The sequence below is a fragment of the Pleurodeles waltl genome, chromosome 5, assembly GCF_031143425.1.
Source record: "Pleurodeles waltl isolate 20211129_DDA chromosome 5, aPleWal1.hap1.20221129, whole genome shotgun sequence".
Lineage (NCBI taxonomy): Eukaryota > Metazoa > Chordata > Amphibia > Caudata > Salamandridae > Pleurodeles > Pleurodeles waltl.
In genome coordinates, this window is record NC_090444.1 from 1,558,191,108 (window position 1) to 1,558,215,842 (window position 24,735).

The following is a 24,735-nucleotide window of genomic DNA, read 5'->3' on the forward strand; positions in this document are numbered from 1 at the left end:
AGTCCTAAAGACTAATCAAAGGTTCTGGGGGACAGCATCAGAGAATTCTCATACACTTACATAAGAAAATCTAAGCTCTAAAGTCTCCAAGGGGAAAGGCGCTCTGAGATCTATAACTCATTAGGGGAGTTTGGGGCATCAATGAGATGAATAAACCAGATAATGTGCAATTTTAAATTAATGTGTTTATTTATGCTGTTTGTTGTAACCAGATGATGTAAATGACTCAACTTTTTGAATACATGAAAGATTCAAATCTAGAGAACAATATATGCAGTGAAGAGAGTATGTTGCTATATTTTATTAAATAACTTTTCTGCTTGAGCTTTTTCTTTTTGGCAGGAACAGCCAAAAAATGTGTCAGCAAACATTTCCAGGACAAAAACGTTTCGTTAAATCTTGAAAGGGGTTATGTTGCTGATACCAATGAGAATTTATTATTCTGAGTTGTTTGATACCAAACAACCCATGATTCAGAAAAGCCATCATGGAGCTGGGAGACTAGTAATGACCAGTGTCCAGCACATGTACTTGCTATGGCTTCCCTGCACACTTACTATTCATTAAGGTTTTGTAAAGACACAGTAGAGATATAGTTACTCATGCAGACATATGCCCTGACACGTATTGTAGTGCACCCTGCCTTAGGGATGCAAGGCCTGCTAGAGGGTTGACCTACTTATAGTGTATGCAGTGCTAGTGGACAGGGCACTCTTGGTGATTGCCATGAAGATTTTGTAACTTTGGAATACATTAGGTCATGCACTTGCACTGGCAGTCTGCATGGGGCTGATGTGGAGGTCTCTCAGAGTGGCACTATTGGTGCTGCAGCTCTGGGGAACCCTCTTCAGCACCCATGCCCTGGGTACCAGGGGTACCATTTACTAGGGACTTACAAGGGTGGCTGAAGTGCCAAACAAAGTACAGTTTTGGGGAAAGGGATATGGCCCTGGAAACCTGTTTAGCATGGGCCCAGGACACTTACAGTTCAAAACCACATTATTTTCCAGGCAAAAAGTGGGGGCTAACTCTGCAGAAAGAGGCCTCTCTCACACTTTCCAGAGAGCTGCATTCCTACATAGGAAGATTAATTAAAGCGTTGGGTTGCTTTAAGCCTGGGTTACAGGTTGCACTTTTTCAGTCTCACTACCCACTGAACTAAGAAGCATTTTAAACCCCGCTAGCTTTCACCATGAGCTGAAAACCCACTTTTATGTATTTAGTTCATCAACCAGTAAATGTCTGGTCCTTAATTGTCAGCGAAGAGAGAAATAGGAAGGAAAACACTTTATTATTTCAAACATAAAATTAATAATGAACTAATAGGAATGCCATATTTCTGAACGGCTCTTGCTACCACACATTTTCCATTTCATAGCAGTGTAGTCTGCAGACGTCATTATTACTCCTCTCTAAATAGTACTCAATTTCTTGACCTAATACGCTGAAAGACTGAATCCCGCCCTGCTGGAACTTGAACCTGTGACTTGCTGATCCCAGAGTGAGCTCTTAATTGACTCAGCTCTCTTACAGAGCACCAGGCAGTCGCAGCTCGCGGGAGTTACAGGGGGCGACCGGCGGCGGGGAGGGGGCAAAGTGGGTACCTGCTGTGGATCACATATGGAGGTTTTGTACTTTTCCCTTTCGAGGCTGTTTCTAACGAAAAACGACTTCTACGCGGGTTCCTTTCTGGGGACTTTCTGAAAACATAATTTTGTTTTCCTCCCATAGCACACATTTGTCTATTTTGCATGTTCATGTGACAAAACTATCGTGAATGTCTCAGAGGCTGTTATAGAGAAACAATATAGAGATGCTGGAATCCTTTTCAGAGAACCATCTTTTACAATATTGGGAACATAGCGAACAGATCGAGGAACCAATTTGGATTACATAGAAGCGTTACGGTGTAAATATGAGAAGAAAATAAAGATGACAAGAAGAGAGAGTATGAGGAGACGTACGAGGGTCATTAAAGAGTGGGTACAGGGGTAGGAGGAGATTAGAGAGATGTGGATTCTGTGAAGTTTAGTTGAGCTTTACAATGCAAAATCAAAAACAATTGAATTCGTCAATGCTTGATGAACTGTGCCATGCAGCGCGCTATCCATTTCTTTTTAAGGCCACTGAGTCTTAATTGCACATTTGTGCTTAGTGTCTGCCAGAAAGTATAGCACCTATGCTTTCTGAATCATCTTGAAGTCTGCTCGCCAGCTTCGCACTACCGAAAGCATTGCAGTACCATCCACATGGCAGAATGTATGACGCACCGAGGTATATACCAGCATCATTTTCGAATCAACATTGCGTAAGTGCAAGCCATGCTTGCGTAACGTTTTTGAGAATTAAGTCCAGGCCTAGGGACCGTGATCTCCCCTGCCTAGCAAGAGGAATAAACCCTGCTGGTCTTTTCATAGCCCTATCACAAAGGTTGTTTGCCCTTGGAAAACAAAAATAATTCATTTGACAGGCCACAGCATTTGCCTGGGCTGAGGGGGAGGCTGTGTGGTCTCAGTTTTGCTATAATCGTGACCTCCGCTACCCCTCACCACCACAGGAGAGAGCTGCAGGAAAAGCAGCTTTCCCAATGTCCGTAGGAGCTACTGATAAGGTTGCTGAGTGGGCACAGGTCTGGGTTTCACAACTTGCAGCCAAGGCAGGGCAACCTGCCTTCTAATGACAAGCTTTGCTTCTCCAGACCTGAGGACATGGACACCTCCCCCCCACAATAAACTGAGGACCAGGGTTGAGGCGTAACGCAAAATGGTGGGGTCCTCCCAGCAGAAGCGGCGAAAGCCCCTGAGACTCCTGTATCTCACAAATATTAATAGGACTTAGGTGGAACAGGGTCCCCGAAGGTTGGGGCCATTTTCGCTGCAGGGCTTCAGTTACACGCCTGGACCAGGGGCTTCTTCTAGAGGTTGTCAAACAGCCTGAAAAAAACACATGCACTGTTTACTTACAGTAATGTATATAGCCACTCCTCCTAAACACTCCTGGAGGTCGAACATACGAGCTACCCTCACATTTCCAGGACTGCGTCTAGCTCCCAGTCCACTCCTGCCTGGAGACACATGCTTTCCCGAACTCTTCCCAGGCCTGCCGATGTCTGGGTGGCTCATCCATTGGCCTGGCTGGCAGCCACCGCATATATCAATGGGGGGGGGGGAACAAACGATGGAGGAATGATTTAATACATTTTTTTAAAGAAACACCTTGCGCAGCCCGTCTCTCATGGCCGCCTCTTGCTGCCTTGCTACTCTTGTGGGACACCAGCACAGTTTCCCTGGTGCTGCTTACATGCTACACTTGGCATGTAAGCAGCACCAGGATTGGTCTGAATGGCAGTGACTGCCGCTCAGACACAAGCCGGGCTGGAAAAACCTAAGTGTGCATGTGTGTTTGGCCAGCCAAACACACATGTGCACTTAGTGCAATCTCCCACCTCTCCATGGCCCAGCCCTCCCCTTTCTGCACCTGCTGGCTGTGCCAGCAGGTGAAAAATAAAAAATAAAGCAATAGCAAGCTATTTTTTATTTTTCATCTGCTGGCTCATTCAGGGGGGCAGCGCCCCTCTGCCACTGCGGAGGAGCCGCCCCTGGCAACAGCATGTGAAAATGACAAAGTTGGTTCACACTGGATGCGCAACGTATGTTTGCTGTTGTTTTATGATAAAAACAAATGTACGACACAAATATTGTGTTCCGTGTATATATATATATATATATATATAGTCACAAAAACGTCCTTTTATTCATATTTGATAACCTTTTACGTTTTCAATGTCATTACAATACAGGGTAAAAATAAGGCAAATGGCCCACGTCTCACGTTAAGTTTAGCAAATGGATGAATGAAATCGACATAAAACAGGTTATAGTAATATATGATATTTGAGTGCTCTTGGTACTCTGTTGATAACAAGTCTTCCATCATAACTTAAAGAGGCAAAGAGCCAAGGATCTGCAGATGACCATTCAACTGCATAGACACTGTCTTCATGCTCTTCATAGGTGGCTATAATACTGTCCTGAAGAGGCTCTTTGGTCCTAGAGTCACAGAAAATATAAATGAAAGATTAATGAAACAGGTCAGTATGGGATACATCGGATTGACAATTTAAATAAACAAGCACACTCCGTAAATAAACTTGTTGCGCCGTTAAAAAACACTTAAGTGTGAGCGTACATTCAGGAAAAACGATTGTTCCATTATCACTACAATGCCTTTGATGACGGTTTTAGGATGCTTACCTGCTGAAAACTAGGTGCAACTAGATTAAAGAGCTAGTCTAATGTAACTTTTTTGATGTGTACAACGTGTACATATTTCAGGGTCAAATATGGATGTGTGGTCGTCCGTAGACATGCTTGGTCATGCACCAGTATCGCACGATTCATTTTCACGTTTATAAATGTGAATGTGACAGATGAAAGCATATTTGCCTCGAGGCCAAAAAGTGCTCTTACCTTTGCAAAAAACGGCCACCGTGCATAATCCCTCCCTTTAAAGCGTCCCTTTGAATACCCCCAAACACTGATCTTCTCCCTTCACTAAAACCCCTAACAGCCAATACCCATCTACCCCATCCTCCGAACAGCTAAATCATTCTCACTAGTGTTTGATGGCTTATTCTTTTATTACTCTGGCACCCAAAATTTTTAGATTTAACATTCCCCACTCTTTTTTTGGACCTGATGCGCCGTTGGCAAAAATGCTCAAAGCAGCCACGCTCCTTTTGTCTCCTCCCGCAATAGCTCTCCTTCTATCTCTCTATTCTTGCTCTCACATTCTCTTCTCCCTCTATCGCTGCTTTATCTCAACCTCCCCCTCTCTTTCTTGAGGTCTTCAGGTGCCTGTTTTACTTAACTTCGGGGAGCTGGGGAAAAGGCAGGGGCACCAGGAGTAGCCCTAGTTAACGGCACATCTGCTGAGTAGTACTAGCACAGATCTATCAGATGTACGGTGGCCATGCTGTGAAGGGTAAGTGCTTCACTATTAAATTATGGCAACCCAGCTGAGGAGTATTGGCATGGCCCTTCCATGGTACAGTAGAACTGGACAGCAGCCGTGCTCAAGAATGATTCTAATGTTCTATGAATGGATACCTTGTTCAGAGGTTTTGGGAATGTTCATGAGACGTATGGCAAACCCTCCAGAGGTTTAGTGGCATAGTTCACGAAAGAAAAGCAGCCCTGCTGCGTAGCACTGGCTCTACTCAGCTGGTGATATGATGGGTTCCAGAAGTATATTTCAACTTGCGCAAAGTATCACTCGTTTTTATTATAATTTGATCTCGGGAAATAACCTTGGATTACTTTGACAACAATGTTAAAGAAGTGCTAATATAGAAAACTGAACTCTTAATTCTTAATTTAAAAATGTAACTATCAAACTCAGATAATCAATTTTCAAAAAAGAGTAAGTTTTTTAAGATCTCTTTTATTGCTTTATAATTGCATGAAAACGCATACAGAACAAAATAACTTCCCATCTTTTTGTAACCCCCGCTCCCCCTCCCTTTCCCCTTTCGCACTTCCCATCAATTATACAGAGGTGTTTGTTCGGTTCACAAATGAGTCACTTATTTGGTCTCTTGTACGATCTTCAACTGGAATACTTGGTCAGCTATACATGATCTGATTCTGATAAATTTGCCTCTGCATCAGAGTTAGAAGTGTCAGGTGTTCTAAAATTGTCCAGTATCGTGTTCCAATGCTGAGCATTGTCTCTAGTTCCTAGGCCCCTGAGTGTTTCCCTTAGTAATACTGTCCCTTCAGTTTCCGCCCACTTGATTAATCCATTTCTCAAACGATTTATCTGTGGGCCCTTCGAATCTTTCCAGTGTGAAGTTATTTCTCTCCTTGCTAGTATCAGAGCCAGGTCTATGAATCGGTTTGTGATTTTATGCTTGCTGAGGCGGGGGAAATCTCCCAAAACCGCCACCATGGCTGATCGGGATAATGTTCTGCCCGTGCAAGTGGAGAGTGCCTCAAATATCCCCGTCCAGTAGTCCCCGATTAGTGGGCAACTCCAGAGCATGTGCAGCAACTCTGCTGCTAGTTCTGCACACCGAAGGCAGCTGGCATTTTCTACACCATAAATCTTTGATATCATATATGGGGTTAAGTAAGCTCTGTGATAAACATATATGTTTATTAATTTAAGCCTGGCATTTCTGGAAACTGTATATATGTGTGTGGTTATTCTGGTCCACTGTGTGTCATCTATTGTATTATCTAGTTCCCCCTGCCATTTGGTCTTAAGTTTATTTAAGGGAAGACATATGCTGGCTAGTAGAGATGTATATATCCCTGATATCAACTTCCCTTGGTCTCCTATAGTGCATATTTGGTCACAGGTATTATGTCTGGGGGGTTCTTCTAGTCCTGTGCCCCATTGTTTATGAAGAGTCCTAGCAATTGCGTTAAAGGTTAGGAACATCCCTGGTGGTATCTGGAACCTTTCCTGCAGTTCTGCATAAGTGCACAGTTTCCCATTATTATATAGAGCTCCTATGGTGTCGATCTGAAGTGCCATGAATTGGGTGATACCCCTTATCACATGATTTCCTGTGACGGTTCCTATACAGATCAGGGCGGCCTCTGGTGAGTACGGTGTTCTGGTATGTGTTCGTTTTAGGTATTGTTCCCAGCAGTGACGCGATGCTTCCCATTCTATGGGAAGTGGTTTATTCTGTTTCTTGGGGATTAGTAGAATGCCCAGAATTCTATCACGGGAGCAGTGGAGAGGGGCTCTCAGTGCTTCCTCCACTTGGGGTGCTCTGATGAATCGTGCCAGCCATTGGAGTTGGCTCTCCCAATAGTATAATTCAAAGTCAGGAACAGCCAAACCACCTTCTGCTGTTGTTCTCTGGAGGGTGCGCAATGCTATCCTTTGTCTGTTGGTTCCCCATATAAATCCTGTAATCAAATTGTTTTAAATACCACCCTCAGTATAATGAGTGGCATGGTTGCGAAGTAATATAACATTCTAGGTAATACTATCATCTTAATCAGTGCAACTCTCCCAGTGACAGCTAGCGGGAGAGTTTGCCAGAATATCATGCGGTTTTTGATACTCCTAATCGTGCTCTGAATGTTCCCTTCTAGTAAATCCTCAACGGAGTGATAGATATTGACCCCTAAATATTTGAATGTGGATGGGGACCACAGGAGACCACGATTGTCCATTGGTTTTTCGATACCCCTAGTAGCTGGAAAAATGGACGACTTCCCCCAATTTATCCAGAGCCCAGATGCAGCCCCAAAGTTGTCTAACATTGTCATTGCCCCTGGTAGATCGGTCTCTGCATTCCGGAGGAAGAGTAACATGTCATCGGCATAGAGAGCAATATGATGCGTCCATGCATTGATTGTAATGCCTTCATAGAACCTCTGGGACCTAGCTGATTGGGCGAGAGGCTCAACTGCCAACGCAAAAAGCAAAGGTGATAGCGGGCAGCCCTGTCTTGTACCCCTACCTATGGCAAAGGAAGGGGATATTGTACGGCCAGTGCGTACTCTCGCTGTGGGGTTTGTGTAGAGAAGCCTCGTCCATTTGACAAACCCTTCTCCTAGTCCTAGCTGCAGCATAGCTCGTTCTAGGTAGTCCCATCGTAAACTATCAAAAGCTTTCTCGACATCTATCGAGATGATTACTGCTCTATTTGCGTCAGATGGCAGGGCATGAAGGAGTGAAATCAATCGACGGATATTTTGGGCAGTGCTTCGCTTTGGGATGAATCCTGATTGGTCCTGATGGATTAATGAGGACATGTATGGTAGAAGTCTGTTAGCTAGTACCCTGCTTAGTATTTTATAATCTAAGTTCAACATTGATAGTGGGCGGTATGATCGAACTTCTGTGGGGGGTTTGGTGGGTTTCAGAAGGGGAATCATTATGGCCTCTGTAGTGGAAGGAGGCAAGCTGTTGTTATTCCATGCCTCTGCATATAAGATGCTGAGCTGGGAGGTTAATGAGTCCTGATACGTAAGATAGAACTCCAAAGGGAGACCATCCATGCTCCTGGTACCTTGCCCCTTGCCATACTCTGAATTGCAGTCTTTATTTCTGTAAGCGATATGGGAGTCGCCAGGGCTATTCTATCTTCCCCTTTCAATGCCGGGAGGTTGAGGTTCCCCAGATCTTGTAATTGAGCATCGCTGAGTACTTCGGTGGGGTGGGGGGGGGGGGGGCATATAGCTCTGAGTAATATTTAAGAAAGGTGGCATTGATCTCCTTCTGTCCATATACTTTAATACCCGGGGTGGTCTCTAACCCCACCACTATGGTTTGATGCTGGGGCGGTTTGGCCAGCCAAGCCAGTAGGGCACCTGCTCTGTCGCCCTCTGTATGTTGCTTCTGCAAGAATTGTTTGTAATCGAAGCAAGACAATCTAGTGTTAGTTTCTATTATTCTAGCCCTTGTCTCTTCTAGTTGTATTGAGAGGTCGGGTTGTGTTGGGTGCTTACGTTCGAGATCCCTAAGGAAGTTCTCGAGATCGGTTAGTTCTATCTCTAGCACCTTCCGTACTCCCACAGTGGTGCTAATACAATATCCCCTGATCACTGTTTTAAAGGAATCCCATTCGACAGACCTGGACGAGGCAGTTCCAGCATTGTTATCGAAGAATTCCGTAATCTGCGTGCCCAGTTGGGCTCTAAAAGCCTCGTCTTCAAGTGACTCTGCTCTCAGACGCCAAGTGGGAATCAAAGGTCTCTCGCCGCACCAGGCCAAAGAAATCAATAAGGGATTATGATCTGAGATGGTGCAGCCAAGATACTCGGCCTTCGCCACCACAGACTGCACCTCTGGAGATGCCAAAAAGGTGTCCAGTCGTACATGCAGGTCGTGAACTGCTGAATAGAAAGAGTATTCTCTATTGGGGGGATTAAGTTTGCGCCAACAATCCGTTAATTGCCAGTGTTTTTGCCACTGCCGGAAGTGCAGTGCTGTTTTATGGGTTACGGATTGTGACAATGGTGGGTGCGATCTATCCATTGCGGTATCCATTACACAATTAAAGTCTCCTCCTATTAACGTAGTATTAGTGAGAAGTGTGCTCATGATCAGTGATAATCTGTCTAGGAATCTTCCCTGTTCGTGATTTGGGGCGTATAGTCCTGCAAGAGTTACCTTTCTCCCGTCCAATCTACCAGAAATCACTACGTATCTCCCCTCAGTGTCGATCAAGGTATGAAGAGCCTGTAATGGGACGCCTGGTCTGATCCATATCAACACTCCCCTTGCAAACGCTGAGTGGGTAGTGGCAAATATTTGTCCCCTCCTGCGCTTTTTCAAGGCCTTGATCTCCTGCTCCAACAAGTGAGTTTCTTGTAAGATAGCTATGTGCACTCCCCTTCGTTTAAGATAGCTGTGAACCTTGTACCTCTTGGACATGTTATTTAGTCCCCTGACATTCAATGTAATTATCTTGTATTCTGTGGTCATAATTTAAGGAGGGGTGTAGAGGCGGTCCGCTAACACTGCTCTATTATTACTACTGAACATACCTATTGAGTTTCGTAATCTAAGGTGTGAACCATTTGGACTGCGAGATAGATGTGCCTGATAAACCCTGAAAACAACACAACCAAAATCAAACCCCCTTTGTAACTCTCTCTCCCCAGGACCGGTACCTACAACTCTCCCCGTCCAAACCATTACAACTATTGTAATCTTAATTATCAACCTATTGGAGGGAGGTGTGCCAGAGAACAAGAGGCAGCGTCCCTGACCCTTCCCCAGGCCCAATCATGTGTAATGTGCCGGTTAAGAAATTACTTCTAGGTTCCTATCGCTCTATATTCACGGTTGGGTTCTATCAATATCCCTAAACAGATAGAGGTTCCCCCATAATTGTCCGCTCACTTGCCAACTTGTTCTTTTAGCGAGGTCAAATAATCTCGTCCGCCGTTCTTGGGGTGATCAAAGGCAAGCCGACGAGAGTGTCCTGGGAGGATATTGAAGAATGTTTGCAGTTTGAGTCAACGTCTGATGCAGCATCTGGGGTCCGGTGTGTATGGAAGTCTCCGCCGCTTAACGCTGCTGCTGTTTCCACCGCATCACGCATCTCCTGTTGTGACTGACGTTTCGATGGAGCCGCTTCTGTGGTCTTCTTCCATGATCTGCTACGTTTCTTCCCGGGGTTTCGGAATGTTCTGTCGCGGGTTGCTCTGCAGTGGATGTTCAGCGATTCAAGCCATTCCATCGCCAGCTGAGGTGTGAGAAAAAAATGGGTTCTGTTATCGTATTCCACTCGGAGTTTTGCCGGAAAGAACATGGCATATTTTATACCATGCTCAGGCATGGCTCGTTTTACTGCTATGTAGGATGCCCTTTGTGCCTGTGTTTCTCTCGTAAAGTCTGGGAAAATCATAACCTTTTGGCCATCCATTTGAATCTCTCCTAGCTGGCGGGATTGCGACAATACGTAGTCTCTATCTTTGTGGTGGAGTAATCTAGCGATTATTGGCCCTGGCCTGACTCCCGGTGGTGGTAGTCCGCCAGGGATCCTGTGGGCTCGTTCCACCGCAAAAAATGGTGAGAAGCCCTCTGATGCTACTGTGTCCCTAAGCCACTGTTCTAGGAATACTTCTGTATTAGCTGCGGAGGCCTCCGCCCCCTCCGGGACCCCCACCAATCTGATGTTGTTCCGCCAGGCTCGGTTTTCTGCATCCTCTGTCCTTGCCTCCAATGTTTTCAGCCGGGTGGTCAGGTCTTTAATTTCTGAGGATGAGTCTTTGTGCGCCGCTAATACCCCTGTCAGCGTAGTCTCATGCAAACCCACCGTTTCCTTCAATTTACGGTGGTTGTCTCGCAAAAGGGAAAGATCTGCGGTGAGGTTATCGATTTTACGCTCAAGCGCTTCCCGGGAGTCTTTAATGGCCAGCAGCACAGTGTCCAGAGTTGTTTCTTGTTGTTTGTGCCCCGTTTGCGATTCTCTGGCGGGCGTTGGGGGTGGATTCTCAGTGTGCGAGGAGTCCCCCGCTGGTGATTTGTCTTTTTTTTTGGTTTTACCATTGTAACAGGTCTCAGATGCTTCTCTTCAATTTTGGAGACCTTCGGTCGTTATTATGGCAGGGTTTAAGCTTTGGGCCTGGATTGTGGCACTACGCTGCATTCGCTGATGTTCCGCTTCGTACTGTTGCTCTCGTCGTTAGTGGCAAATGTGTCCTTTGCGCCCTTCAATGGATGGTGTGGGAGATCTCACCTCCACGGTACCTTCGTATCCTCTCAGCCGAGGTCCGCGGCTGTAGCCGGCTCCCTGCTCTGTCGCGGTCGCCATTTTGTGTTGCGGCAGCCGCAAAATTGTCGGGGGGAGTTTTTCGGGCGATCACTGCCCCAAAGTGGAGCGCCGCGGTTCCTACTTGTGCTGTATATTCTCCTATCGCTTCTCTACAATTTTTAAGACCTCCGGTCGTTATTATGGCAGGATTTAAGCTTCGGGCCTTGATTGTGGTCTGAGGGCGCCGCTCTACGCCGCATTCGCTGATGTTCCGCTTCGTAATGTTGTTATCTCCATTGGTGGCGAAGGTGTCTGAGCCCCTTGTGTCCTTCAATGGATGGTGTGAGGGTTCTCACCTCCACGAGACCTTCTCAGCCGAGGGCCGCAGCGAGCTCACTGTTCTGTCGCGGCTGCCATTTTGGGTTGCGGCAGCCGCAAAGTTTTCGGGGGGAGTTTTCCGGGCGATCTCTGCTCCAGGGTGGAGCGCCGCGATTCCTACTTGTGCTGTATATTCTCCGATCGCTTCTCTTCAATCCCCAAAACCTCCGGTCGTCACTATGTCAGGATTTAAACTTCGGGCTTGGATTGTGACCCGAAGGCGCCACACTATGCCGCATTTGCTGATGTTCCGCAATGTACTGTTGCTCTCGCTGTTTGTGGCAAAGGTGTCTGAGCCCCTCGTGCCCTCCAATGAATGGTGTGGGGGTCCTCACCTCTATGGGACCTTCGTATCCTCTCAGCCGCGGGCCGCGGCTGCAACGGGTTCACTGCTCTGTCGCGGCCGCCATTTTGGGTCACGGCAGCCGCAAAGTTGTCGGGGGGAGTTTTCTGGGTAAACTCTGCCCCAAAGTGGATCGCCGCGGTCTCTACTCGTGCTGTATATTCTCCAATCACTTCTCTTCAGTTTTCAAGACCTCCGGTCGTTATTATGGCAGGATTTAAGCTTTGGGCCTGGATTGTGGTCCGGGAGCGCCGCTCTACGCGTGCAGCTCCATTGGTCCCAGGCCACGCCCCCTCTTGCAAAATGCACACTTCTTGCTGCATTCCTTATTCAGGAACGCAGCGAGATCTGTGTCCGCAGAAAATAAACCCAAATTGTGGACTCAAACATTTTGCAAATACACAGATCTGTTAACTGAATCTGATCATATGCAAAATACTGATTTTCTCATCTGTGCTAGTTTCCCACCTTGCTATGTAAACCCGACTCAATCAATGCCAATTATTTCTTTGAAAGTGAAGCTAACTACATACAAGCATTGGAGATGTACAAACCATTTTTAGGGTCACAAAAATTTGTAGATTCTGTGCTTGCAAACCCACAAATGCATTTTTCAATGTATTAAAGCCGTTAGTATTCATTAACTTTTTTTGTCACTCCTAAAATAGGCCTAGAATTGGATTACAAATTGCTATTTGGAAGGTTTGTAGGTATCCCTTCCCAATAGTGATTCCTATCCGTATATATCAATGCCTTATGGCCGAAACAGTGGGTAAACCAATGAAAAGTTACTGACCACAAAGTTGGGGTGGTAACCCATTCACAAAACAGGAAGGGCCCCCGCTGGGACTCCTTCCACTTTGTTAAAGTAAAAAAAAGAAAAAACATTTGTAGTGGAGGAGGCAGTGCGTGAGGGGACCACAGTCTACACTCAAACTCACTTTTAGGAGTTTCAGACTTTTCTCTTAAGGAAAATGGACTGCAATTAAAAAACAATATTTTAAAGTAATCACAGGCATGATGGTCTGCTGACCCCAGCAGGTCACCATACTTGTGAGGGCATCCAATTTTTAATTTGCTACCTGAGATAGGTCATACTAAGATTCACTACCATTCAACATTTTGTGAATCAACCTATAAGTGCACAGGTCACTTCGCAAATTTCCACCCTGGTCGTGAAATTATAGGTTGGAATTTGTGGCCATTATTTTGCGACCAGTATTGCGTACATTAGGTCCTGTCATCTGCTGTCAAACTACTGTTGAACTGTACTGTTTAGGTCGACCTTCAGATTGCTCCAAGCAAACAACAAATGTTAAAGCCATTGACAAAATCCTATTTAAAAATTACAACAAATAAACATAAACAACAAATGTTAAAGTCATTGACAAAATCTTATTTTAAAAGAGACATCAAATAAACATAACAGCAATGACAGTTTTTTCTTCAAAAGAAAACGTTAAAATGAACTTCTTACTTCTCCTCTGGATGATGATCCTCTTGGTCACTTAGATCTTCTTCATCTACCAGGTGCCCAAAAGGTTCAGATGAAATGGACACCATGTTTGAAAGAATTACTCTACTGTCGCTGCTGCCTGTGAGGACTAACTGGTCATGGGAATGGTTGTACCGGACACTCCAAACCCTACATTACAAAAATAACAACATCTCTCAACATTTATAAGTATATTTATTTACAAGACAAACAAATTATCTATTTTTGGTAACACTCTTTCTGGTGATACCCTAGCTAAGGGCAAATTCTTCACCTTGTGAATATCCCTAGCATCAGACTGAATCTCGAAACTCAAACAACAGCGCTCTTGCATTCTAACAGGCGGCGCTGAATTAGTTCTACCCGAAGTGATGAAAGAATCCACATATGAGAGCCACCCATACAAAATGATATCAGTTTCTTTTGGACGTCAGTGCCCTCATATGCATAGAGCATCAGCAGATTGGAAGAACCAGTGAACAGATTCCTAAATTGAGACTTTTTTTTAGGTAAAAAAGGAAATCATTCCATAGAACAGAAAGGGTGAAAGGCAGTGAGCAATCTGAGGGTAGGTACAGTATCCACCAGAAAGAGTGTTAATGAAGGTAAGTTCTTCTGATGGATACAGCTAAGCGCAGATTCTTCATCTTGTGAATAGATACCAAAGTAGTATCTCCCAAGGAGATGGATCTGAGGAGTAGCTCAGATCAAAAAGTCCTGCAGAACTAATGGGCTAAATGCCCATCATAAGGGACCTGAGTGTCAAGGCAATATTGCTTGGTGAACGTGTGCATTGGTGCTTGTGTAGCAGCCTGACAGATATCCAGGCCAGACACTCCATGTGTCAAAGCAGTGGTAGAAGCCTTGTCTCTGTGGAAAGCGCTCTCCCTTCTGGAGGCTCCTTCTTAGTCAATGCACAGCAGATCTTAATACAGAGGACTTTGCGCTGTGAGATGGTCCACTTCTACCCCACGTTCCCCAACTGGGCCCCACAAAGATCTGATCATCTACCCAATGCTCCTTAGTGCGATTGGTGTAATAGCTCAACACTTGCTTGGGTTTAAATGATTGAGCTCTTCTGTTCTTTCAAGAAATGAGGAGGAGCTAAGAATGTCAGAAGAGTAATGGCTTGTCCAATATGAAAAGGCATCACTATCTTCGACAGAAATGCAGCTTGAGTTCCTGACACCAGTATGTCTGGGGAAAAAGGGGGTGTAAACCAGCTAGACCAAGAGGGCTTTAAGCTCACTCACACAATGTGCTGATGATATCACAGTATGTTGGCAACTGTGCATTGGTTCAAAAGTGATAAACATGAGGAAAAAGAGAACCAAATTTAAGTACCACTGTGGTATCACAAAACAGCTTTGGCGGAAACATATGTTGCAAAGCTTTAAGAAAATGCATCACAACAGGTGATTTGAAGCAGGACGGCTGGTCCGGCAAACATAAAAAGGCAGCGAGAGCCAACAAGTAACATTCACAGTGATTACTGCTAGTGTCTACTGGGTCAAAGACAAAAGAAACAACCAGACATTCAACAATTTAGCCTGCAATGGATCCATCTAGCAGGTGCTGCTCCAAGCCACAAACTTTTCCCAGCACTCTGCGTTCACAGATTTTGTGGAAGGGTGCCTTGCTGCCAGGTTACTTCAATGACCTCAGAACAGTTGCCATTCTAGCTCCACACAGGGAGGTGGAGGTTGTGCAAGCCAGAGTGCAAGACCATGGCCTGCTGCTGCAACAGAAGGTATTCCCGAAACAGCAGCCTGATCAGAGAACATGCTCAGGTCCAGAAGTTCAGGGTGCCACATACTCCATTCTGGAGCCACTAAGATGACTTGGGCTGGTCGTTACTGATCTTCTGAACTGTGGGCAGGAGCGGTAGCAGTGGAAAGGCATACAGGAGTTCCATGCGCCCCTTTATACAGAATACATCTTTGAGAGAGAGCCTTCTTGGGAACTTCAGTGAGCAATAGTGTTGAGATTGCTTGATCTTGCAGGTGGAGATAATATCAAGTCAGAGTTCTCCCCATTGCTTAAAGACATCCTACACCACCTATGGGTGCAACTGGCATTTTTGATCTGCTAGGTATAATTAGATACCATCAGCTGAGTTTGTCCACCCTGCCATAAAAGATCCTGCCGTGTGGTGTACAATCAGGGAAATTCCTAGACAATTCAGTCAGTTCCAGAAGTGCATTTCCTCCTGGCACAGGGCCCAAGATCTCAGTCCACCTTGCTTGTTGTAGTACCACATGGTGGTTGTACTGTCGGTGAGAACCTGCACCAGCCTCTCCTGATAGTTGGCAGAAAGGTTTTCAACATCAAGCGGATCACCTGCAAATCCAGCCAACTGATGTGAAAGGAGATCTTGGCCAAAGTTCTGAGCCCTCTGACCTCCACTTCTCCCAGATGGCCTCCTCGAGCCAACAGTGACGCATTTTCATACATTTGGACGCTCTGTCAGGGGGAGAAGTCAGAGAGGTGTTTGGGTTCACACAGCTGGTGGATGCCTGAACCATCACACTCTCAGGAAGTGGATGCTGTGTTAAAAAAAATATGAGCCACCTGGGGCTGATTTTTGGAGGTGTGTAACCTGTCAGATGACCAGAGAGCCAGAACATGAGAGACTGGGAGGCACACTGACACACTTGTGCCTTCTCTAGAGAACAAGAGAGGCTGAACGGGACCCAGTACCACTTGAACTTCTTGTGTTTCTTTTTGGTTTTACCCAAAGACTTCAACTGCAAATTAGACCTACAGCAGAAAGGACTTCGGGAGCAGGAGCGAGACAAGAGGTTGGACCTGCATGGAGCCATGTAAAGTTTCACTTCACATTCTCAGATGTTTTTTGGATTTATCTGGTACAACTGTTGCAGGCCTTGGAGGTGAGCGCCAAACCCAAAAACAAGAGGCATTTCAAATGGGGATCTGTCATGGAGATCTGTTTGCAACAGTCTAAACCCGGTAGTCTTAGGGATGATATGTTCCCTTGCACACTGGAAGAATTTAAGAGAGAAAATTGGTAAGAAAAAATTTCTTGAGTGAAGAAAAGGAGTAAAGTTAAAGATTTGTTCTGAAGGCCTGGAGAGAAAGCAAATGACATCAGTGTTCATGGGTGGTTCTTATATGCAGCTCCGCTCGTCACTTCCCGAGTGGCACAAAGCTGGTGAACAATTGCACGCCACCACTTCTTATTGAATAGGAGCAATGCTTTTTGAATTACCACATCCAGTCAGGCATGTGGAAATATTCACAAGCTGAGGAATATGTAGTTAGAAGCACCTGTCGGAAAAAAAATCATTGATGTAGTATCCACATTGTGAAATTGGTCAGGATATGGAAGACACATGTCCTTTGGTTACCAACAAATAGGTTTTAACTTGAGCAAATCAATAACCAAAGATGGTGATTCACATGTTATAAGCACAGACAAACAAGGTAGGATGGTGAGAAAATTGAGTTGGGATGAATGCAATTAAATGATGAGAACATACAAAAGGAGAACATAAATACACATACTTTTTATTAGGAAATATAAACATTTCCCACAAACTCATTATTCTATAAAGAACAAAAAACACCCAGCACAACTGATACTTCAATAGGGTGTATTACACACCGGCTTGCCTGTTCTGTTATGGCTTGAGGAATGGTTCTTGCTGCTTTCGATGTAGTGAGGAGGGGGCAGGTTTTGCTCATGTCCGTGGTTTTCCCCAGGGATGCAGCGCTATTGGGACGCAGTACTGGGGGAGTTGCGGGAGATAAGAAAATTTGTTACTTACCTGTAACTGTAGTTCCGGTGGTGAGGATAGTGGATCAATTTGCCGCTGATGACACCAGAAACAAAATCGTTTCCATTTGCAAGAGAAAGCCTTATTAGTGCTATCCGCTCTAGCTCTGGACAAAATGTCCCTACATTCCTGTGGGATATTCAGATGTGCAAACTCCCTTTGCCCAGGAGCCATGCTGACAATCGCATCGACTGATGATCCGGGTGCGATATTTGTCCTTTGTTCATTGTTAGTAATTGTGGAGACGGTTTCAGTGGAATGTGTGGCTTCTTTGATAGAAGAAGAAGCTCCACAAACCAGTGTTGGCGAGGCCAGTAAGGAGCTATCAATATCAGAATGCATGGCTCTGTCTTCATCTTCGTGAGGACTCTTGGGATCAATGGAATTGGAGGAAAAGCGTAAGCAAAGATGTCTGACCAAACTATGGAAAACGCATTCCCCCAAGATCCCTTTTGTTGATGCCAGCTTGCGAAGTACTGGCATTTGGCGTTCCACTTGTTGGCAAATAGGTCTATTGTTGGCGTTCCCCACTGGGAAAAGATATAGTCCACTGTGGACTGGTCCAGCTCCCACTTGTGGCAGCTCGATCTTTGCCTGCTGGGTGAGTCCGCTATCTTGTTCTCTATCCCCGGCAAATGCACAGCTGTGAGTGTGATGCCTTGGTGTGAGGCCCAATTCCAAATTCTTTGGGATTCCTTGGAGAGGGTGAGAGATCTCGTGCCTCCTTGTTTGTTGAGGTAATGCATCGTAGTGGTGTTATCTGTTCTTATTACTACGTCTGATCCTGCTATTTTCGGGAGAAAAGCCTGCAAAGCGAGATAAACTGCTCTGAGCTGTAGCAGTTTGATGTGCATATCTCTCAACTCTTGTGGCCACTTGCCACTTACTTGCAGATCCTGCAACACGGCTCCACAGCCCTCCAGAGATGCGTCCGTAGTGACGGTCCACGGAGCTGGACGATGTAAAAAGGAAAGGCTGACGGGCAGATGATGCTTTTGAGACCACCATGTCAGGGCTTTGGCTATTGCTGGGGTTTTGTTTATTCGATCTTCGAAGCTTCCCGAAACCTGGAGCCATTGACGGTTGAGTTGTTCCTGTAGCGGTCGCATTTTTAGTCTGCAGAGAGGAACCAGAAGTATGCATGATGACATCATTCCCAACAGGGATTTGAACAGGCGAACAGAAACGCAGCTTCTTCCCTGTATTGACTTTGCTAGTGTCAGTAACTTTTGTTGCCTCTCTAGTGTGGGACACGCCATGGTGGATTACGTGTCTAGGTTTGCCCCTAAAAAGGTGATACTGTGTGCTGGCAGAGATTTGGACTTCTCCCAGATGATGGTGAGGCCTAAACTGCTAAGCAAGGAAATGCACCTTCTTGTTGATCTGCGCGCTCCTGTGTAGGTGCTTGCTTTTATCAGCCAATCGTCGAGATATGGAAATATTTGGTGTTTCCACCTCCTGAGGAAGGCTGCAATTGGCGCTAGGCATTTGGAGAATATCCTGGGAGCTGATTTTAGGCCAAAAGGGAGGACACGAAATTGAAAATGACTTCTGGCTAGCATGAATCTCAGGTATTCAAAAAAGAACAAAAAACATCCAGCACAACTGAACTGTGACGCACCAGACTTTAAGCGTTTAGATCATGTCACATAGGCCAACTTATCACCCAAGTAAGACAAGATAGAGCTCAAACCACCTATATATTCAGATATGAACTGTTGTGTAGTACAAAGAAAAGACACTATGCAATTACCCGGGACATACTGTACAATTTAAAACGTAGCCACAATGCTAGTTTCATCTGTAACATGTTGTTGTTCGGTGACGCAGTTAAAGTTTAGATGCTAGTAAGGGGCAAGGGGATACCCTGTCAAACCCGTCAAATATTATCACATTTACTGAATTGTCGGTGGTATTGCAAGTTATTCGTGAAACTGTGATGCAAAATTGCATTGTATAAACAGTTAGAAGAGTTGTTTGCAAAATGTAATAAACTTTGGGTTAAAAAAAGGACTTTCTGTGCTTAGATCACTGAATCACTAGGCAGCACCTTCTTAAGCCCCACAACCCTACTATTTGTATTTCCTGTCTAGGATGTTTCCTGGCATGTTTGGTATGTGTACATTTGGTGAAGGCATTAGTGCCTGTTAGCCCTATGAACAATAAAGACTATGGCCCTCATTCTGACCTTGGCGGGCGGCGGAGGCCGCCCGCCAAAGTCCCGCCGTCAGGTTACCGTTCCGCGGTCGAAAGACCGCGGCGGTAATTCTGACTTTCCCGCTGGGCTGGCGGGCGGTCGCCTTCAGACCGCCCGCCAGCCCAGCGGGAAAGAGGCTTCCACGATGAAGCCGGCTCGGAATCGAGCCGGTGGAGTGGAAGCTGTGCGACGGGTGCAGTTGCACCCGTCGCGTATTTCACTGTCTGCACAGCAGACAGTGAAATACATGTAGGGGCCCTCTTACGGGGGCCCCTGCAATGCCCATGCCAGTGGCATGGGCACTGCAGGGGCCCCCAGGGGCCCCGCGACCCCCCCTACCGCCATCCGGATCCCGGCGGTCGGACCGCCGGGATCTGGATGGCGGTAGGGGGGGTCGGAATCCCCGCGGCGGTGCAGCAAGCTGCGCCGCCGTGGAGGATTCAATGGGGCGGCGGTACACTGGCGGGAGCCCGCCAGTGGTGCCGGTCCGACCGCGGCTTTACCGCCGCGGTCGGAATCCCCATTGGAGCACCGCCGGCCTGTCGGCGGTGCTCCCGCGGTCCTCCGCCCTGGCGGTCAAAGACCGCCAGGGTCAGAATGACCGCCTATTTTACTCACATCATTTTCATAATGTACTGTACGTGTAAATGGCACGTACTGAGCAAACTAAATGCAAGGCCAGGTGAAAATACAGTTAAACAGCCTTACACATTGTATTATTCGATTTCCAACATTTTAACCATCTACAGACACCATGCTTGAACACAAATCAAACCGGAACTATTATTAAACATAGAATTGTACTGATTTTTTTCTTTACTATACAGGCTTGTTAACTGTTTTAAATATTCAGGTAGTACAGTACTTTGACTAAAAGAATAACATTTACATAGGTATACAATGCTTATATGCTTTTGAGATTACATAATCAGACTGTAGTATTAATTTTGCTAATATTCTATGCAGATAATAGTGTCCCCATTCTAGAATGTATTCATTCCAAATAACAGTGAGCACCAGAAAAAACCCATGACCCTAAGGCGGTGCCAATCAACAGTTGCAAGACCAATTACTGATCTTATTTAAATGGCCTTAGGACGCTGTGCACTTTACCACTGCATGTACCCAGGGCCTGTAAATTAAACGCTACAAGTGTGCTTGCAGTACCTATTGTGCCACCCACTTAAGTAGCCCTGCAAACATGGCATACTCCTGGAAGAAGCTTGCTGAGCTGCAAAGTGGGCCACTCCTGGATTCACTAAAGTTTTCACTTTAGTGGTGCGTGTGGTTTCCCCAGGAACAGGAGAGGGGGCATGTGCATTACAGGGGGTAGGCCGGCAATTCATGGGCAACTTCTTTCAGGATGGCGTGGTGCACAGTTGGAAGCACGCACATGTGCAGGGTGATGCATACTGTCCTAGCTCAGTTTCATTACTATAGACCGCAGCACACAATGGGCAAACTACTTGGGGATGGCTAGATGGAACCTCCAGAGCTGCCAGTTTTGACGTATCTACTGCAGACGGCAATGCCTCAACGCATCATAGCAAAACTGTATGCATGCTCTCAAGAAGCACGGCGGCCGGGAATCATGAAAGATAGGCTGGACTGGCAAAAGGAACTAGGAATAACCATCAGTGATAAATAGTAGGACTATTGTTTTTCAGTCATCAAACCCATTTCCCTGAATAGCCGGCACAGGCTATTACATTTTAAATACTTCAATAGGGTGTATTACACACCGGCTTGCCTGTTCTGTTATGGCTTGAGGAATGGTTCTGGCTGCTTTCGATGTAGTGAGGAGGGGGCAGGTTTTGCTCATGTCCGTGGTTTTCCCCAGGGATGCAGCGCTATTGGGACGCAGTACTGGTGGAGTTGCGGGAGATAAGAAAATTAGTTACTTACCTGTAACTGTAGTTCTCCAGTATTGGAATCTTTCATAGATTCACATGCTTGAATCATTCCCCGTCGTTGAGATGGGAGCCCCCGGTACAAATTACACAAGTAGTGTTGAAATATATTACCAAGGGGCCTTAGGCCTCGTCAATTTAACAGTCTATCAGAGTCATTTTTAGGAAAAGGGCCAAACTTGAGCATCCACCAATCAGACAACGCTACCCTCTAGAATCCTCCTGAGAGAAGCTCCAGCACCTCAGATTTTCCAAGCACAAGTGCGTTAAAGAGAGGACAAAGAGAGAGGAAGGTGAAAGTGAGCTTCTCCGGGGAGGTGAGTGGGTCGCATGTGAATCTATGAAAGATTCCAATACTGGAGAACTACAGTTACAGGTAAGTAACTAATTTTCTTACTCCAGTATTGGAACTTTTATAGATTCACATGCTTGAATCAGAGTAGTGAGCAGTACTTATGCACATTGTACCGTTGTAACCATGTATGTCACAAAACATCTGCATATATAAAACATATATATATATATATCAAGGAATACTTCAAACAAAATACAGTATGTCAGTACCATCTTTACTTCTGTTCACTTTTCTCTATTTCCTTTTTTGTTTGTTTTTAAAACATGAAAAGCCTTGAATCTGTAGCCGAACATAGGAGACATAAACAATGTGCATACCTGATCTAGGATGGAGGGATGAAAGAGATGGCTCACCTTCACCTGCAGAGGTTCCTGAGGACTGCTTGGCCCACTGCTACCTCTCATTGAGATAGTGATTCCAAGCAGTAATGTCTTGTAAATGTATGACAGCTCTTCCATGTTGCTGCTCTGCAAATGTCTTGCATGGAAACCCCAGCAAACAGCACTGCTGAGGAAGAAACTGCCCTCATAGAATGAGCGCATACAGATGAATGCAGAGGTTTACCCGCTGCTTGATGGCAGAATCGAATGGCTGAGGCGATCCATCTGGATATAATCTGCTTGGAGAGTGGTTGGCCTCGTCTGAGTGCACTTTAGGCTACGAACAATTGATTAGAGCGGTGAAAGGACTTAGTTCTGTCCAAGTAGAATTGCACACATCTCTTAACGTCTAAGGAGTGTAATGCTCTTTCCGCAGGAGTAGAATGATGTGGAAAAAAGGTTTTGAAAACTAAGGGCTCGTTGATGTGGAAGTCCGAAGGGACCTTTGGGATGAAATGCAGGTTTGTGCGCAGCACTAGTCTGTCCTGTTTAATCTGTAAGAACGGCTCTTGTATGGAGAGGGCCTGTACCTCACTGACACGTCTGGCTGATGTGAGAACGACCAGTAAAGCAACCTTCCAAGACAGGAATTTCAGAGAGGCTCAATAAATCGGCTCAAACGGATGCTTCATCAACTGTGCTAAAACAATATTCAGATTCCACGAGGGAGGAGGAGGTGTGAATGGGGGAAAGACCCTGAAAAGTCCTTTAAAAAAACGTTTGATTAAACGAGAGGAATACAGCGAGGGTGAAGAGTCTGAGTGCCTGTATGATGCTATTGCCACCAGATGTACCTTTAAGGAGGAATGTGCCAGGCCTGCTTGCGCTAAGTGCAATAAATTCGGCAATATTTGTTCCGGTGGTGAGGATAGTGGATCAATTTGCCGCTGATGACACCAGAAACAAAATCGTTTCCATTTGCAAGAGAAAGCCTTATTAGTGCTATCCGCTCTAGCTCTGGACAAAATGTCCCTACATTCCTGTGGGATATTCAGATGTGCAAACTCCCTGATGATCCGGGTGCGATATTTGTCCTTTGTTCATTGTTAGTAATTGTGGAGACGGTTTCAGTGGAATGTGTGGCTTCTTTGATAGAAGAAGAAGCTCCTCAAACCAGTGTTGGCGAGGCCAGTAAGGAGCTATCAATATCAGAATGCATGGCTCTGTCTTCATCTTCGTGAGGACTCTTGGGATCAATGGAATTGGAGGAAAAGCGTAAGCAAAGATGTCTGACCAAACTATGGAAAACGCATTCCCCCAAGATCCCTTTGGTGATGCCAGCTTGCGAAGTACTGGCATTTGGCGTTCCACTTGTTGGCAAACAGGTCTATTGTTGGCGTTCCCCACTGGGAAAAGATATAGTCCACTGTGGACTGGTCCAGCTCCCACTTGTGGCAGCTCGATCTTTGCCTGCTGGGTGAGTCCGCTATCTTGTTCTCTATCCCCGGCAAATGCACAGCTGTGAGTGTGATGCCTTGGTGTGAGGCCCAATTCCAAATTCTTTGGGATTCCTTGGAGAGGGTGAGAGATTGCGTGCCTCCTTGTTTGTTGAGGTAATGCATCGTAGTGGTGTTATCTGTTCTTATTACTACGTCTGATCCTGCTATTTTCGGGAGAAAAGCCTGCAAAGCGAGATAAACTGCTCTGAGCTGTAGCAGTTTGATGTGCATATCTCTCAACTCTTGTGGCCACTTGCCACTTACTTGCAGATCCTGCAACACGGCTCCACAGCCCTCCAGAGATGTGTCTGTAGTGACGGTCCACGGAGCTGGATGATGTAAAAAGGAAAGGCTGACGGGCAGATGATGCTTTTGAGACCACCATGTCAGGGCTTTGGCTATTGCTGGGGTTTTGTTTATTCGATCTTCGAAGCTTCCCGAAACCTGGAGCCATTGACGGTTGAGTTGTTCCTGTAGCGGTCGCATTTTTAGTCGGCAGAGAGGAACCAGAGGTATGCATGATGACATCATTCCCAACAGGGATTTGAACAGGCGAACAGAAACGCAGCTTCTTCCCTGTATTGACTTTGCTAGTGTCAGTAACTTTTGTTGCCTCTCTAGTGTGGGACACGCCATGGTGGATTACGTGTCTAGGTTTGCCCCTAAAAAGGTGATACTGTGTGCTGGCAGAGTTTGGATTTCTCCCAGATGATGGTGAGGCCTAAACTGCTAAGCAAGGAAATGCACCTTCTTGTTGATCTGCGCGCTCCTGTGTAGGTGCTTGCTTTTATCAGCCTATCGTCGAGATATGGAAATATTTGGTGTTTCCACCTCCTGAGGAAGGCTGCGATTGGCGGTAGGCATTTGGAGAATATCCTGGGAGCTGATTTTAGGCCAAAAGGGAGGACACGAAATTGAAAATGCCTTCTGGCTAGCATGAATCTCAGGTATTGTCTGTGGGTAGGGTGGATGGGAATGTGGAAATATGCGTCTTTTAGGTCTAGTGTAGACATGAAATCTCCCTGGTTCAAACGCAGGAGGACATCCTGCAGGCTTATCATGCGGAATGACTGCTTTTTTAAGTAGATGTTTAGTTCCCGTAGGTCGAGGATCGGCCTCCAATCTTTCCACTTCTTGCGAACGAGAAAGAACCTGGAATAAAATCCTCTTCCTCGCTGTGAACGAGGTACCATCTCTATAGCTCCTTTGAG

At 45.8% G+C, this 24,735-nt stretch overlaps 1 protein-coding gene across 1 annotated transcript in view; it reads right to left on the bottom strand.

Annotated features, from left to right (window-relative positions):
- Positions 1–3,697: 3,697 nt before the first annotated feature.
- Positions 3,698–24,735, bottom strand: part of EIPR1 (EARP complex and GARP complex interacting protein 1) — a 226,548-nt gene continuing 205,510 nt past the window's right edge. The window contains exons 5-6 of the mRNA XM_069235882.1: positions 13,429–13,596; positions 3,698–4,049 (exon numbers count right to left, since the gene is read on the bottom strand). Of these exons, the coding sequence (XP_069091983.1) occupies positions 3,875–4,049; positions 13,429–13,596 (343 nt within the window). The 3' untranslated portion in view covers positions 3,698–3,874. The remainder of the gene's footprint in view (positions 4,050–13,428; positions 13,597–24,735) is intronic.